At 41.7% G+C, this 18,409-nt stretch overlaps 1 protein-coding gene across 1 annotated transcript in view; it reads left to right on the top strand.

Moving 5' to 3' along the window:
- The window catches only part of SH3RF3 (SH3 domain containing ring finger 3), a 387,371-nt gene that overhangs the window by 346,426 nt on the left and 22,536 nt on the right, over nt 1–18,409 (top strand). The window contains exon 8 of the mRNA XM_077807084.1: nt 3,589–3,923. Within this exon, the coding sequence (XP_077663210.1) occupies nt 3,589–3,923 (335 nt within the window). The remainder of the gene's footprint in view (nt 1–3,588; nt 3,924–18,409) is intronic.

The raw sequence follows: 18,409 nt of genomic DNA, 5'->3' as shown, positions 1-18,409 counted from the left end.
GAGTAGTCAGAGAGCAAAATAACTCAGGAAATATAGTTCTCCTGCCACTTCATTTTTTGTGCTTCTCATACTTTCCATGGGTATTTGAGGTTTATTTTGAAACCTCAGAAAAAACAACAACAATATATCATACACAATATGTAACTCACAGAGTAAAGGGGAAAATTAGCAGAATTTCCAACGTTGATTTAAGGAATACTCCAGTGCAATTTCGCTTTCGCCAATCCACAATGGCCATAATAGGCTGCTGTTCAGTAGCCCAAATCCTACAGAGCTCATCTGCATCTCGTCCCTGGAGAGTGAGGACACTTAATCTTATGTCTTAAAAAAAAATGAAGGTACTTCCAATGAAAGAAAATTATACAATATTCAAGTCATGCTCTTGTTGGCTTGCCTCATACGTGAATAACAAATCAATTTTTTCACAAATCCACTAATGTAGAAATATACAGAAAATGAAATATGAGCCATCCAGAACAAAAACAGTCTTCAGTGAACATTGCTAAGTAATAGTATGATGGACACAGCACAATCCAAACCCACAGATGTTCAGAGCAAAGACAACAATAGACTGTCGAAGCCTTGCTTACAGCGGAGTCTTCTCCAACCATTTCTTTTGCTGTTTTTGGCACTGTCAGTTTCCTTCAAGCCTAGAAATGCTGGCGCCTGTATTAAATAATGCATGTCAGTATGACTATTGAATCAACCTTAAATCTAGAGGAGGGTAGCAGCATGCAATGAAGTTCCGTCATTTGTATTCTTATCCCAGAGATCTATAGAAATACCATTTCACCTTGGAAACCAATCTGGCTGTAGCAATATTTTCAGACCTTGAACACTGGCCTTATGCTTGTAGAGGGCTTGCACATTACACAAAGCCCAAACAAGTGTGCTGCTTGATTAGCCTACCCACAAATACAATTTGTACATAAAGATTGAGAGGGGATGAGTTAGGTGGGAGTAAATCAATTTTACCCATTTCTAACTTGTGTTTGGATATGGTCCATATATTTCATTACATGTTGTTAGGTGATCGAGGTAGGGAAGCCAGTAAAAAAGAAAATGACAACCTGGAGAAAATCTGAATTCGTGGACCCTTACTCTTCCCAGAGGACAAGATTACAAAAAAATTCAAGACAAATAAGTGACAGTTTGGTGGATTGCTAAATTCGACATTGATTAAAAAAAAACTCTGTTGGATCGGGGAATAACTGGGAAAGAGAATCATACCAACATAGGAGTTGCTGTACTGGAATATATCAGGGGTCCATCTAGCACAGGTGTCTATCTAGTTGATTACCTTCCAAAGGTGGGTAATAGCTGATGCTTCAAGAAGACGTTAAAAAAAAATCTCAATAGGCATCCAGTGTTGTGTGTATAACATGGGAATAAGATTAGGGGTGGAATTGCTTCATGACCTCAGATGGTGATCAGTTTGTACACTGAGCATGGGGGTGATGCCCTTTGCCATTTTAAACCCTAGCAATGTAAGAGCAGGTGCTGTTCTGACAGATATGAATAGAAAATCCTTTTTAGAATTTTACTAGAATAATGCTGTTCAGTAATATCCCATGACAGAACTCCACAGATTGGTTTTAGTGCTGCATAAAAAGTATTCTTAAGAAAGGGGATTTTAAGAGAACTATGGAATTGTTTAAGTGTTGGGAATGCCTACTCTGGCATATTCTTCTCCACTGTACAAAGCAATGAACCCACCTGGAGATCAGAAAAGCCTTAGGCATGGAAATGAAACTGGAGCTCTGTGCTTTACTTTTTGACACATAGAATCATAGAATATCAGGGTAGGAACGGACCTCAGGAGGTCATCTAGTCCAACCCCCTGCTCAAAGCAGGACCAATCCCCAATTTTTGCCCCAGATCCCAAATGGCCCCCTCAAGGATTGAACTCACAACCCTGGGTTTAGCAGGCCAATGCTCAAACCACTGAGCTATCCGTCCCCCCTACATAAAGCATTCTGTAGTTTCCTGGATCCTTGGAGATCTGGCATTGATAGTCAGTGTGTTGTAATTATTGTTATATAGATGAGCAGCAGTTCTCTGGTTCTTGGTGGTGATCTGCTGAGGTGAAGTGGAGTTCACCTATCTGGGGAAGGAATACTAAATGATTTTGCATAGTCCCTTTAGGACTTTCCTGGCAGAAACAAAGCTGATCTCAAACGTGCTTTAATGATTGGCACTACTTGACTTGTCTTGAACAGCATAGTAATTTGTTATTCTCGTTTTTAAAGTGCCGATGCGTGTTGTTAAGGCTAAAATATAGTACAGTTTTTGGTTTCTTTAAATCACATTTCAAAAATACAAGATCAGTTTTAATAATCTAAATTAGTCCCTGCTGATATAGGTTTAACAGTTGAGAGCTCCAGAAATGATCAAGAAGTTAACAGTAACTATTAGAGTGAAGTAGGAATTTATTTTTAAAATGGAGTATATTTGTGTTTACTTTGAAGAGTAAATACCATGGACACTCAATGATTGTAGAAGTCAACAGTACACTCAGTGAGCTGTTTACAAGATGTGGTGGGAATTGTGGGTTTTTATTTTAAAACACTGTGTGTTTCATATGAGGGAAAGACTTTCAGGTAAAGCCACATAACTGATTTTTTGATTCACTGGCAGTTCTGAAAAATTGGAGAAAAAAATCTGTTTGACCTGAACCCCATATTTTTTGTTGGTAGTGGTGCTGTCTTCCATCCTCCCCACACACACTCTTATACCTGAAATCCCAGTGGCTAGGGCACTCGCCCGGGAGGTGGGAGACAGGAGACTTAAGTTTGAATCCCCACGCGGGAATGGGGCTACAGGCTATCCTAGAGTACGGTAGGTTTCTTTCACTCTCCCTTAACGCTGTTCCACTTTGTATAAATACTTACATTTTTATTGGGGCAAGGACCTGTCCCCATTCCCGGGTAAGTACTCTAACCATGGGCTATAAGTCACTCTCATTCTCTGTCTGGGGGTCTAATGACCATTCAGGTATTTTATACAAAGTAGAACAGCTTCAGCAGGATAGACTGAGAGAAAACTACATCAGAATAGCCAATAGCCTGGTGGTTAGGACACTCACCTGGGTTCAAGGCCCTGCTCTAGAGTGGGAATGTGAACCTGTCTCCTATGTCCTAAGTGCGTGCCCTACGCATGGGGCTGTTGGGGTTCAAGGGAGGCTGGCAGCACCACAACTTGCTCATTTTTGTGCCCTTATGAATCTAGCCCAGAAAACCAAAAAGTGTCACTTTTATACATGTCAAAATGATTGATTTAGACATTACTGAAATCTTTTCTTTGACTGAAACAGTTGGCCAAAGTCGACACAAATTCACACAATGTTTTGGTTGACCTGAATCTGCATTTTTCAGCAAAAATAGGTTTGGATGAAAAATTTTGCCCCACTCTTCTTCCAATACAATACATTCTGATGTTAAGACAAACTTTTACCTCTCCTGTGAACAGTTTAACACTAGGGAGTAAAGTAAGTTTATCATAAAGTAAATAAAATTATCTGTTACTTTGACCTGTGTCTGTACTTACAAGCTGCATTCTTTGCTTTGTTTTCCCCCTGTTATTCTTCAGTAGCACACCCTTCTGCCCAGGTACCAGAGCGGCCCACGGCAACTGTCTCACCACTGAGAACCCAGAACTCTCCATCCCGTCTCCCAGCCACTGTGGTTAGATCACACTCCATGGCTTCTCCACAACACGTCCACCAGTCCCCTGTCCAAGTTATTCCTGGAGCACAGTGTGCCAGGCCCATCATTCCTCTCACTTCAGCAGCAGCCGCCATTACTCCTCCAAATGTCAGTGCGGCCAACTTGAACGGGGAGGCAGGAAATGGGCCAGTCAGCAGCTTGGTGACTTCCAGCCCAACCAACACCTCCTGCAAAGCAGAGGAGAGGAAAAATGAAAAGGTAATTGCCTTCTCTGGTGTAATTTAGCAGTGGGGGAAGCAGAGTGCCTTTTTGAAAATCTTGAATGGTAGCTGACTTATTTTCTTCTTCTGTTTCCACCGAACATCCTTGCTAAAACCATATATTTTTGATTAATGCCTCTTGTGTGTGTGAGGAGAGATATGATACTTCCCCTGGTTAATCTGTCAAACTCGCATGTTTAACAAGCTTGCTCCATTTATAGACTAAGGTTTTTCCTAGCTCACTGTCATAGAAAAAGATATAGAAACAATCCTCTAAGTGTCAACGGTCCCCCATGCCAACGTTTAAATAAGGGAAGCAAAGGACAAACATCAGGAGATGCTTTTGCTCACCAGGTTTTCTATGAGAGGCAGAAGCAGCATTTCATCATGTAACCACTGGGCATCCACATCTACAACTATTTTCATACTTTTTTAAGTCTGTTCATTGGTTATACTGTAGCATTATCCACTTGCACATGAGAAATGAGTTTTGCTGTTAATCTGTTACATTTCTACTTTCCGGCACTTGACATGGTCGGTGTCTGAATCTTACAGATTTGAAATAGCATAGAAACACATTATTGAAGAGACAGGCTTCACAACCAGGTGGCCAAGTCAGAAACTATCTGCCTAATTACATGGAAGAAGTTTTATGAGGTACAAGCCTTGGGTGCTGGTGATGGAAGCATAATAGAACACTGACATGTAAATGGTAGGAGCTGTTAACAGTTCTGTAAACATCTCCATTTCTTTCAGAAAATTGCATTGCCATGGTTCAGTGAAACAGAGAACTGGATTAAATATGACTCACTGCAGTATGTGATTGATACATTGTAGATTCAAGCTTCTAGGAATCAACATTGGAAACAATATTTCAATGTCTGCTCCTTAAACGTGTTGCTAATGAAAGCCAGGGCTTTAAACATTCTCAGCCTTTTAGACTCTTAACAAATATTTTGCTTTCACCCAGAGTTTACCCTTTGCAAACAGTTCCCATATATCAACTCTGAGAGTTGTTCACTGGACACCATAGCAGAGCCTACTGATAAACTCTGCCTGGAAGCAAGCTGTGGCTTGTGTTTGAACAGCATGAGAGGTGAGGAGTCTAGCTTTCTCCTGGATTTGCAGAATATATTTTTTTCTAAATTCACTAAGTCATTCCATAGTGACAGACATGCATGGGATAAACATTTACTGCATCCACAATAATGCTATGTTTGGAGATCTCCTGAGTGTGCTGAAGGAAACTTGGTAAATATGACGTGCTCAGGTTCACAGATAAATACTAGTTTCACAAAGATGAGGAATGTGAGTTTTAAAATCCCCTCTTAATCCTCTCTCTTGAGTATCTTCCTGGTGTCTTTCAATAAAGAGAAGAAGGGCATTGAATTCTTCCCTGGATGTGAAATTTAGGTATCTGTTTCCAAAGAATGAATTCCCAACTAACACTGAATGTTCCATGATACATGACTGGTATAATACTTTTTTACTTGCAACCCGAGTTACTACTTTTGTAAGGGAAAGAAAACCTACAGTATATTGGCAAATTTAGTGGAAGATCTGTGTTGCCTCAGAAATGTGTTCCTCATCAGGACCTAATGTAGTGGGATTTTGGTATTTTTTTAAAAAGCTCAAAAGGGAATCCAAATGTCCATACATTTTTGTTGATACATTTCTAGTAAGATTCCACATTAAAAATACACAGGCCCAGTTATACTGTGTTGTTTTCTAAAATATTTGTAAATTCATCCAAACATATAAATCTTAAAGTTATTGACTTTGTCTGAGGGAAAATAAAAGCCATATGTTTCAGAGTAACAGCCGTGTTAGTCTGTATTCGCAAAAAGAAAAGGAGTACTTGTGGCACCTTAGAGACTAACCAATTTATTTGAGCACGAGCTTTCGTGAGCTACAGCTCACTTCATCTGAAGTGAGCTGTAGCTCACGAAAGCTCGTGCTCAAATAAATTGGTTAGTCTCTAAGGTGCCACAAGTACTCCTTTTCTAAAAGCCATATGGTTATTTGATCTTTACGGACAATAATCAATAAACTAACTATATATTTCAGAAATGCAAAGTATTCCTGAAAACTGATAGTCCTTGCAAAAAAGTGTGGAAGAGGAAGTGATTATTAAAATGGTAAATTGGAATCTTAGAGGCTTGTTCTTCTCCTTCTGAGGGAGAGACAGGCATATAACTGTCATGTGAATTGAGCAATAGACCCCAAACCTATTCATATTGCATTTCATTCTTATCTTATCCCCTCTTCTTAGAAGCAGCGATTGAAGCTTGTCCAGTCCAAACTATGCACCTATTCTCTGCACAATCAGAATAAAATCTGAATAGAATTTTTAGGAAATTGAGATTCAGGCTAGTAACAAATTTAAAGCCACCTGTTACTAGAGAAGAGCCTGAGCCACAAAGTTGAGATTCAGGTCTGGATAGAGACATAGGTCAGCCATACAGTTCAGATATGAGCACAGTCCAAACATCCTCAGATTTTGTTGTGAGCCCATCTCACTGTGGTTTAAAGGGAGGCAGCAAAAGTAATCCCCAAGGTTGAGTTTTTCAGAGCAGCGCAGGGGATAGAGCCGCTCATCTCCCATTACATTTAATCCCCAGGGACAGCTTTTAAAATCTCAGACGTCAATCCTCTGTTTCAACCTATTTTTGAAACATCTTGGCCAAAACTTTCTAACCTGGCAAACTTCAGAAACTAAATTCATATTTAGGCACTATGTGAAGGTCACTGATTTTCAAAGGAGCCGAACATCCATTGACTTCCTGGGAGCTACTCGCAGGTCAGAAGGCAGAATTTGGCCCATTGCAGGGGTTCAAGTTAACTGTGCAATTGCAGTCTTCCTTCAGCCTTACACCTTCTCCCACATTTCTCTCCCCTAGGACTAACGGATCCCTCCCTGAAGCAGGGGAGACACCACAGGAATACCAGGTTGGGGGCAGAATAAAGGGAAGCAAGTAGAACAGAAATCAAAGGGGCAACAATGTATGGGAGGCCCAAGAGGAGAGACAGGCCAGTAGTGGAAGTTGAGAGGTTTAACAGGAGTCACTGCACAGAACAGCAGGAGGGGTGGAAGCAAAGGGGTAGAACAAGAGGATGAGGGGCACAGTGGGAGTCATGAAGTGCTGGGCAAAGGACAGGGAAAGGGACACATGATACACACCAGGGAAGAGGGTCAGCTAAAGCCAGATAGGGGAGAAAGCCCTGTAATTCTCACAGTTGCTCAGTGCTGCAGGACACCAAACCCCTCAGGCACCAGTAGACTGCCAGGTGTACCACGACTCAGGCAAGCCCTGAAAGTGCTTCAGCAGCTAGACCTAGGCGAAGTGAAAGGGTATTTTACTAGGGCTGGCAGGAAAAGGGAAGCTGGCGAATACCCTGGGTACAGAGGGTTAACCAGTTACAGTTCAAGATGAGCAATAGCGGTTCTGGTTGGGCCTCCTGCGGCAGCCCAATCAAGAATTAGGGCTCTTCAGACCTATAGCCTGGGGTGCCCTCTCCAATCCAGTCTCTGTTCAAGGAAATGGGAGTTTATGGATTTCCAGGCCAGAATCGCTTAATGGTGTGTCTCTCCTTGGGGCCCCTTTCCACTGGCTCCCTGCCCAGCTACCGCTACTCCCTCATGAGGAGGGGGGGGTCTACCAAATTCGCAGCTATGAAAATTGCATCATGGACCATGAAATCTGGTCTCCAGCCACCCAGCTCTGAAGGCAGGGCAGTGGCTGCTGCCCAGGTGCCTATCTCCGAAGGCAGCACTGCCAGCCAGCAGCAGCAGAAGAGAAGTAAAGGTGGCATGGAATTTAAGTAGACCCCTACAATTCAAGTAGACCTCTACTCATATTCCTCATACAGACTTGCACCCAGCTGTCGTGTCCAGCAGCCTGTTCCACATGCAGCTCTGCATGCATTTCCTGGGAGGTCCCTGCAACTGGCTGCTTTCCAGCTTCTGGATCACCAGGTGACTGCTGTTTCCCGAGAGTGCCCAATCACTTTCTGGGTCAGGTCCTTCCTCTTACATGGCCAGGTAAAAGGGAAGTGCAGTGGGAATGTGGCTAATGGGAATAATTTTCCCCTGTCAGAAGTGCCTTGTCATTTCCTGGGCCAGGGTCTTTCCTTCTGCCTAGCCAGGGGAAAGAAGATGTTCAGTGGGGAGGGGGCAATGGGGAATTGTAGTTTCCTGCTTAGCGGTTTCACCACAGACCTCCCATCACAAGCCATTATGGGGTTCATAGGTAAACACTATTCTGCTCCAGGAACAAAATATCACCGCTCCAGGTGTCCAAATAAATCCCTTTCCAGTGGATTGAACAGAGATTCCCTAAAATGTCACTGGGTCAGAGGGAAGATAATGAAAAATAAAAGTGAATGCAAACTGCTTCATTTTATGGTAGAGATTGTGTCTGAGTTTCTTCAGTTACTTATCTAGTTAATTACTAAGTAGCTACTAACTCGATCTGTAGCTGTGATCCCTACTAAACTTTCTGAATGAGAGAGAGATCTCAGCAAGAGAATGAAACTAAAGACCTGTGTTCTGTTGTTTAATATATATCGCCCCCCCCCACACACACACACTGTTTAGCACCTCTGATAAAGCCCCTTATTTGAATGAATTAATCCATTTCTCATTAAACATGCTCCTTATTACTTTAATCAAATCAAGCAAGTCACACTGGGTGGTTTGACCACTCTAATTAAACTTTCTGTAAAATCCACTCATTTCATTTTTGATGAGAATTTTGATTAAATTCCTGTAAACGTCTGGCACCGTGTCTGCTAAAGTTGAGGATAAGTGATTGCTCTTGTGAGTAGCCTGTTAATTTATCATAAGTTTTACTGGCTCTTTTTTGCTTTAACAACCAGAATATACAAAAATGTTTGAAAAGTGGCAAACCAAAATTAAACAGTTGTTCTAAGTGTGCAGAAAAAAAATCTGTTTGCAGCTTTAAAATAGGGTAAAACTAACAAATGAGTTCCTAGAATCTATGCAGGAGCTGCGTAAATCTGTTAAACAGATCACAGGAATGGGGAAAACATATCATATTGCTGTTTATTGGTGTTAAGGTAACGAGATTTTCAGAAAAAACCTCTGAACGAACACCTACAGTTTTGCATGTACAAATCATGTAGATAATAGAGGGGATAGATGTCTTTTTCCTCACCTGTGTCACTTGCTTGTACAAATTCAGGTTATTTAGCACAAAAATAGTTATGCTCACAAAGTTACAGGTGCAAATTTGGAGGTTGGATAGAAGTCCCTTTGAAAATTTGGCTCGGTAAAATAAGAGAAAGTGTTAGACTGTCTTTTTCCTTATTTCATAGTAAAAGTCTTCATCCAGATTGCCTGTTTAAACTGTGACTCTAAATCACCAGACTGATAGGTTCAGTGTATAGTACTAAAATTCTGCATAAAGGACCTGATCCTACAAGAGTCAGAGCCCCCTCAGTTCCCAAAGACTAAGTTTTAAAATCTGTTTTGCAGCTTTTTCATATATTATTAACTTGTGTGAAAGTGAAAAGGATTTTTATCACTTTGTATCTACTAAAAAAATTGAATTCTTCTTTCAGAAAATGGAGGGTCAGTCTGAATTGTGCGGTGCTGAGCACCTTCAACTCCCACTGACTTTATTAGATATTAAATGACCAAAATAGTGGTCACTTTGGGACAAGTAAATATAAAAGAAGCTAAGGAAGCAATATGACTATTGAATTCCGCTTCCAAAAATGTAGTGTTAATCTTGGTAGAGATGAAGTGATACAAATTTTTTTTTTTTTTTTTTTCCTTTGAAACATTCACCTGAGAAGAAAGTGGAAGACAAAAAAAAAAATAAAGCATGGCAAAACTAAAAAAGTAAATTACAAAAAAGCACCACGCTTTAGTTCCTCTTCTAGTTTGATTTCCTCTAAATGTAGAAAACAAAAGTAGTAAGATTGTCAAGTTTTGCATCAAAAATATAAGAAGCTAAAAGAATACGTTCTGTCCTGTGAAAGAGCCATTTCTTTTCAACGCACTATAGCGGGCTGTAGTCACCACTAACGATCTCCAGCTTTCCACACTTTAGAAGGCTGATCTTGTGACCATCAAGTGATTCACCAGAAACTTGGCCCGTGAGGGAAGCCTTTTCTTCCAATCGTGTGAGTTCAGGCCACAGAGTGCAGATTTGGGGTAGAGAGCTCATGCTTCAGATCTCTCCAGCGCCTTCTCCTCCATCACTAAAGCTCAATCAAAAGGACAAAAAAACTGGCAACCAACTGATGAATATTTTTCAGGCTGGCAATTAACCCAGCCAAAAGCATGAACCCCAGCTGTCAAAACATAGCATACTTCTGCTTTACAGGAAAACAGATGGTCTTTTTGACTGGTGGGGGTTCTTTTGCTTAGGTCAAAGCTAGTATGCCGTTGATCAAAATTTCTTTTTCTTCCTCAGATTTTTATGTTATGAAATGCTTTCAAACGCCCCACAGAAATTTTGCATCTTGATTTTGCTGCAAAGCGGCCTCTGAAAGCCCATTTTTCCTGTATTGTAATCAGAGGATCCCTCATATATCCACAGGGAAATTTTCCTGGTATCATCGCTAACGTCTCTGTGCTGTACTTTTTGGCTATCAGTAGAGCTGCTCAGGAATTTTCGAACAAAATGTTCCCACCCACCCACCCACCTCCAACAGAAAATACCAGAAAGAGCTGGTTTAGACAAACCTAATTTGAAAATTTTTTGAAAAACAGTTCTGAAATTGTAGAAATGCCCCATTTTGACAAACAAAATGTTTTATTTTTGATTCAAAATGGCTCGACATTTTAGTTAACTTACAGTAAAAATTGTTTTAAAATTATAAAAAGTAAAAATTGAAACATATTTTGATTTACCGGTTCCAAAAAAATGTTTGGATTATTGGTTCTCAAAAATTGTAGATTTACTTTTCACCCCCCATTTGGATGGGAAAAAAATTGAAATCTCAAACTCTTGTAGGATAGGAAAGTTGTTTCCCACCGAGTGCAAGCTATAAGGGGGGTGAAACCAAAGAAATTGTGAATGGAGAATGCTTTTGCTTCAAGTTGACACTATGTGAATGCCAAGACGTAGCATTTTGCTCACACCTACAGAGGTCTAATTTTATAGTGAATAGGGCCTGTGTTGTTTACTAAATCCTTAGCTTTGCTTGGGGGAAAACCAAAGAACTGAGAAAAGACAAGGGCACACAAGGGAGTGCTGGAAAGAAAAAGATAAAGTACTGTGCATGTTATCTGAAAAAATATAGGATCCAAATTTGCAGGAAGGACAGGCAGGGAAAAAAGGGAGGAGGTATTGCCTTATATATTAAAAATGTATATACTTGGACTGAGGTTGAGATGGAAATAGGAGACAGAATAAAAGGGGTAAAAACAAAGGTATTATCATGATAGGGTCTACTACAGACTAACAAAATCATCCAAAGCACAGGACTTGGTGGTGATGGGGGAATTCAACTACCCAGACATATTTTGGGAAAATAACACAACAGGGCACAGATTATCCAACAAGTTCTTGGAATGTATTGGAGACAATTTTTTATTTCAGAAGGTGGAGAAAGCTACTAGGGGAGAGGCTCTTCTAGATTTGATTTTGACTAAAAGGGAGGAACTGGCTGAGAATTTGAAAGTGGAAGGCAGCTTGGGTGAAAGTGATGATGAAATGGTAAAGTTCATGATTCTAAGGAATGGCAAGGAGGGAAAACAGCAAAATAAAGATAATGGATTTCAAGAAAGCGGACTTTAGCAAACTCAGGGAGTTGGTAGGTAAGATCCCATGGGAAGCAAGGCTAAGGGGAAAAGCAGTTTGAGAGAGTTGGCAGTTTTTCAAAGAGACGTTATTAAGAGCCAAGAGCAAACTATCCCACTGCATAGGAAAGATAGGAAGTATGGCAAGAGACCACCCTGGCTTAACCAGGAGATCTTCAGTGATGGGAAACTCAAAAAAGAGTCCTACAAAAAGTGGAAACTAGATCAAATTATGAAGAATGAATATAAACAAATAACACAAGTATGCAGGGACAAAATTAGAAAAGCCAAGGCAAAAAAAAAAGAGATTAAACTAGCTAGAAACATAAGAAAACATTCTACAAATACATTAGAAGCAGGAGGAAGAGAACTCAATGAGGGGGGAGGAACAATAACAGAAAATGTGGAACTGGCAGAAGTGCAAAATGACTTTTTTGTTTTGGTTTTCACCAAGAAGGTTGGTGGCGATTGGACATCTAACATAGTGAATGCCAATGAAAATGAGATAGGATCAGCGTCTAAAATAAGGAAAGAACAAATTAAAATTACTTAGACAAGTTAGATGTCTTCAAGTCACCAGGGCCTGATGAAATACCTCCTAGAATACTCAAGGAGCTGAGGAGATATCTGAGCCATTAGCAATTATCTCTGAAAAATCATGGAAGATGGGAGAGATTCCAGAGGACTGGAAAAGGGCAAATAGAGTACCAATCTCTAAAAAGGGAAATAAGGACAACCCGGGGAATTACAGACCAGTCATCTTAACTTCTGTACCCAGAAAGATAATGAAGCAAATAATTAAGCAATCAGTTTGCAAACACCTAGAAGATAATAAGGTGATATGTAACAGTCAGCCTGGATTTGTCAAAAACAAATGGTGACAAACCAAGCTAACAGCTTTCTTTGACAGGGTAACGCCTTGTGGATGGGGGGAAGCAGTAGACGTGGTATATCTTGACTTTAGTAAGTCTTTTGATACTGTCTCACATGACCTTCTCATAAACAAACTAGGGAAATACAACCTAGATGGAGCTCCAATAAGGTGGGTGCATAACTGGTTGGAAAACCTTTCCCAGAGAGTAGTTATTAGTGGTTCACAGTCAAGCTGGAAGGGCATAACAAGTGGGGTCCCACAGAGATCAGTTATGGGTCCGGCTCTGTTCAATATCTTCATAAATGGTTTAGATAATGGTTGGCATAGAGAGTACACTCATAAAGTTTGTGGACTGTACCAAGCTGCGAGGGGTTGCAAGTGTTTTGGAGGATACGATTAAAATTCAAAATGATCTGGATGAACTAGAGTAGTAGTCTGAAGTAAATAAGATGAAATTTAATAAGGACAAATGCATCATACTCCACTTAGGAAGGAACAATCAGTTGCACACATACAAAATAGGAAATGACTGCCTAAGAAGGATACTGTGGAAGGGGATCTGGGGGTTGTAGTGGATCACAAGCTATATATGAGTGAACAGTGTAAAACTGTTGCAAAAAAAAAGCCTGGGATGTATTAGCAGGAGAGTTGTAAGCAAGACACTAGAAGTAATTCTTCTGCTCTACTCCACACTGACAAGACCTCAGCTGAAAAGATGTGGACAAATTGGAGAAAGTCCAGAGAAGAGCAACAAAAATGATTGAAGGTCTTTAGTCTGGAGAAGAGAAGACTGAGAGGGGACATGATAACAGTTTTCAAGTACATAAAAGGTGGAGGGAGAAAAATTGTTCTTAACCTCTGAGGATAGGACAAGAAGCAATGGGCTTAAACTGCAACAAGGGAAGTTTAAGTAGGACATTAGGAAAAGCTTCCTAACTGTCAGGGTGGTTAAGCACTAGAATAAATTGCCTAGGGAGGTTGTGGAATCTCCATCATTGGAGATTTTTAAGAGCAGATTGGACAAACACCTGTCAGGGATGGTCTAGATAATACTTAGTCCTGTCTTGAGTGCAGGGGACTGGACTAGAAGACCTCTCGAGGTCCCTTCCAGTCCTATGATTCTATGACATGCATCAAAAAATAATCAAATTGGGCTAGAGGGTGTAGTGTAGCACATACCATCAGATATTTCAGTGAAACGTGTACTCTCAGATGGGGTCAGTGGGTGAAAATGAAATGGTGATGAGGTAGAAGGAGCCTAAATGCTCTTTATGGGCGGCGGGGGGGATGGACATATATGTATGGAGGCATTGTCCCAGGGTGCTCACTGCTCACTCACTGCTAGGATGCCTCCACTTGGCTACTCTAGGGATTAACTCCTTCCAGATCCAACATCCCCTTTTGTTGCTCATGTGTGTGCCACACAGCCTCTTTCTGTGACTCAGGGTGCTCTCTCTTCTTGGCGTGGGGTGCTCCCTCTTTGTGGCTTGGCTCTCCGGCCTGGTCACTGTTTCCTCCCCACCCCCTTTTTGGGATATCAAAGTCCCACAGGACAAACCATCCTTCAAATCCACTGCTTTGATTGTACCACTTCCCCAGTGGCTGGTAAGAGAACCCAGGCGCACCCTCTACTCAGGGTTCCAGCTCAGGGACTCTGATCAGCAGCCAAGCTCTGCAACATCCCTTCTTGACGCTGTTTCCCTGGGATGTTTCCTACTCCGCTTCTCTCAAGCTTCCACTCCACCACCCTTCTGGGTAAACCCTTCCTTCAGAGCCTGGATCCCAGGGCTGCTTCTCTCTCTCTCTCTCTGAGTTTCCTTCTTTCCCTCTGTAGTGTCCAAAGAGTGACGGCAGCCTTCCACACTGCAGGCCCCTTCTGCCATCTTTTTCTGCAGCCAACTTGTTGGCTTTGTACTAGCCCCACCTGTTTCTTCTCCTCTGGGTTCCACCATCGATTTGGGGTTACTTAGGCCATCTAATTCCCTCAGGGTTGGCCTGTCCACTTAATTGGCCCCTTCTCAGCCCCATTAACCTCTTCTAGGCTAGTGTAGGGTGAAAACCCCACCACAGGCAGGTAAGTGGCAGAAGGGTGATGTAAATTAAGATACCCACCTGTCCCATGCAAAGGGACACTCACGTCACAGCAGCTCTCAGCAAAGTTGTGGAGCACACTCAGCTAGCATGAGAGAGGAGCAGCCTCAGCCCTCCATTGATCATGTTTTCCATTATATCCCTCCTGAACATCTATCCAGCTTCCCAGGTCTACCCCCAAAGCTCAGCACTCCCTGTCTCAGCAGCCCATCACAGATGCAGCCCACTGTGAGGATCCACCAGTTCTGAACCTGGTCTCATGGGCACTCAGGCCACTGCTGCATCCACACCACTACCTGATGGTTCTACTAGTGACTGGAGAATTGGGAGCTCTAAGGCCTTATCCTCCACTAAAGGCACTGCTCACAGCAGCTTGAGTGGAGGAGTACTGGAGTCCCTGATTGGGCTGGGTCCACTATTTAAGCGGGAAGGAGACACAGGAAGTTGTCTGTGCAACACTGTGGAGCATCGCTTGCTGCTGCTCTAGACCCTGCTTTATGCTGTCTGACTCCTGCCTTTATCCCCATTTCCTGACTTCGACCTTGCCCTGTTCCTGGCTCCTGCTCCAGCCCTGGTCCCTGAACCCTGTTGCCCTGGTTTCTGACTGCTCCGGCTCTGAACTTAGGCTATGGCTCTTTGGCTTACAACTCAGTGCTGACCATTGACTTGGGTTCCTGTTTTCTGTCTGACCCTGGCTCCAACTTTTGATTCTGAGACATAGCTCCTGACTTCAGACCTGTCTGTTAGCCTCTGGACACAGTGCTGTTCAACCAGGCCAGACTGCCCATGTCCCGGGCACTGTACCAGTCTGCCACAAACCCGATACATACTCCCTTGTCTCCCTATAGATGATGATGTGGGCCGATTGTAGCTCCTAATTGCTAAGACTGTTGATCTCACAATTCGTGTACAGAGGTAAAAGAATGCAGTATGAGCTCTGCATCTGTGATCTTGCCCTGCCCTCTGTTTTCTGATCTGTGATGCACACACCATAAGGTGGCAAACCCCTCCGCCTTCCAGTGGATAATCAACCTGGCAAATTCCAGATAGATTAATTCCAAGTGCAGAACATACTAAAACATCACACATTGTTTTCAGAGATGGATTTGAATTGTTTTTCAATCTGTAATATGTCAGTACTGGTGGCTCCATGACTGCCTCACATTCCCACAGAGTGCTAGAGCAAACTAGGTTGACTTACTTGACTTGCCTTGACTTGACTTACCCTAAGAACATATGAGCCAGCTGACTTTCAGCAACTGAGAGTTGAGACAGGACTGGGTGGTCATTGATGTATAGCAGATATTCCAGATGCCATAACAAGTGTACTTGGATACACTTGGTTTCTGGCATCAAGTCTGAAGTTTGCTTCACTGTAAAAACTGGTTGCAATCTGCTTTTCAGTGACCATGGTTCACACACAGAAATTTTTCCTGGTGTCCTCTGCAGTAACTTATAGTATGAGGATTAAAACTTCAGGAATAACTATAGGCATAAAAAGACTACATAAACACTGCTAAAAGAATTATACAAATGGACTGAAAATGCACTTTCTGCCAGAAGGTAAACATCAGTCTTGTGACAGCGTATTATGAAACATGGCCGCAGATCTCTGCAGTGTTCCTCTGATTTCCTCGTGGAACTTGAGAGCATTGCCAAGTTACAACAATAGGAGCATTAGTATAAATTTTTGTGTTTGTTTTTAATTTTGTGATAACAGTAGAATTAGAAAGCCCTGAGCTATCATTTTGACATATGGCAAACTCAGCCAAGGGGCACTCTTAATATCTTTTGTTTGCCTGAACATGTGGTTTCTAGTCATTCCTTCCAGACCAAGTTGTAACCAGTCACGTGATACATTTACATATAACAAATGAATCAGGTTCGTCATCACAGTAATGGTTATCTCCCCACCCCACACACATGCTTTCCTTTTCCTGCCTCTCAGCATATGAACAGAGCTGTTCGGTAGATTTAGGGCTTGCTCCAAAGCCCACTGAAGCCAGTGGAAATATTTCCCATTGACTTCAGCAGACTCTGGATCAGGTTCTGTGGGCTGAATTCTGCAGCCCTTATTCATGCTACTAGCATTTACCCAGGAGCAATGCTACTGACGTCAATGGGATTTGCTTCAGTATGAGTTGCTATTCAGCAATGAGTAAGGGTTTCCAAATCAAGCATTTAAAAATACTTCTTGAGACAAAAATCATCTTTAGACATTTTTAAAGCATAGCAAAGAAAATGTATGTTGTTAGATGCAATATCTGCAGCCAGTCTATAATTCATATGGACTTCAGGCTTAAAGTAAACACACTGAAGCCCACTTTTTAGAAACTGGCTAAATGTAAAACCAGAGGCCATCTGATTGTCATTTTGTTTTTTAAATATACTTTGGTCACTTAAAGATTCACTAATGTGTGTATTTACAGAAAACTAATACTGTAAAACTCAAAATGTTTATTATAAATCAGTGGTCACTATAATCACTCTTCTGAAAACTCATAACCACAGCCATCTGCAGGACTCATTGGCAGAGAATGGCTGGGAAGCTGAAAATAATTAAACACAATATACTGTGTGAATATGTTAAAAATTACAACACATTTTAAAGTGGAACTGGTAGACCATTTTAGCTGACTTCAGAGAGCTCTGTTTTCCCCAACAAGAGTTTATTCCTCATATATAAAGCTTGTAGGGGGCCAAATTCCACAAGCAGTTTCAGATAATCATTATGGCATCTGCTGTGGTGGGCAAATACAGAACCTATGAGTTGGCCAGACACAGAGGAGCATTTGATTTTCCAACTTTTAAAAAAAAAGTTTTAAGAGAAGTTTTTAAATGTAAACCCATCTATTCTAATGGCAGGCTTAAACTCAGTCTGGAAAAGGGTGGTGCTGTGGGTTAGCAGGGGAAGCATTTTGAAGAATTGGAGCAGACTAAGGATTTGTCTGCAAGGGGCATCCAGGAAATTAATCTGAATTAACTAAAGGTGTGAATTTGAAGTGGATTAGTTAATCTGTATTAAACCCCTGTGTGAACAACCTCATTCAGAATTAAAGTAGCCTTAATTTGGTTGTCTTAATTCACTTCCAAAGTGAATTAAACTAACCCAAATTAAGGCCACTTTACTTCTGAATGAGGATGTTCACATAAGTGTTTAATATGGATTAACTAATCCACTTAAAAAAATAATTTGGATTAATTTTCCTGAGTGTCCCTCTGTAGACAAGCCCTAAAACCACAATCCTGCAAAGATATATGCACGTGTTTAAGTTTAAGCATGTAAGAGGTGTGGCAGGGCCCGCTCACTCCTGCCTCCTCTCAAGTCCTCAGAGACCTTTTGCTGGTAAAACACCCCATGCAGTTTATATACAATGTTTAGGGCCCAACCACATTCACAGTCTATTTGGGAAAATTTCACAATCATAGGATTTTAAAAATCATTAATTTCATGGTTTCAGATATTTAAATCTGAAATTTCATGGTGGGTTAACTGGGGGGGTTCCAACCCAAAAGGAATTTGTGGGGGGTAATCTCAAGGCTCCTGTAGTGGGGATGCAATATTGCCACCCTTATCTCTGCACTGTTGCTGACAGTGGCGCTGCCTTCAGAGCGGGGTGGCTGGAGAGCAGTGGCTGCTGGCCGGGCACCCAACTCTGAAGGTAGCACCAGCAGCAGCTCTGAAGTAAGGGTGGCAATACCATACCATGCCCCACCCTCACTTCTGCGCTGCTGCTGGCAACAG

The sequence above is a fragment of the Eretmochelys imbricata genome, chromosome 1 (assembly GCF_965152235.1).
Source record: "Eretmochelys imbricata isolate rEreImb1 chromosome 1, rEreImb1.hap1, whole genome shotgun sequence".
In the NCBI taxonomy this organism is placed as follows: domain Eukaryota; kingdom Metazoa; phylum Chordata; order Testudines; family Cheloniidae; genus Eretmochelys; species Eretmochelys imbricata.
Note: the sequence above shows the minus strand (reverse complement) of the source record. Positions and strands in the feature narration are given on the sequence as shown.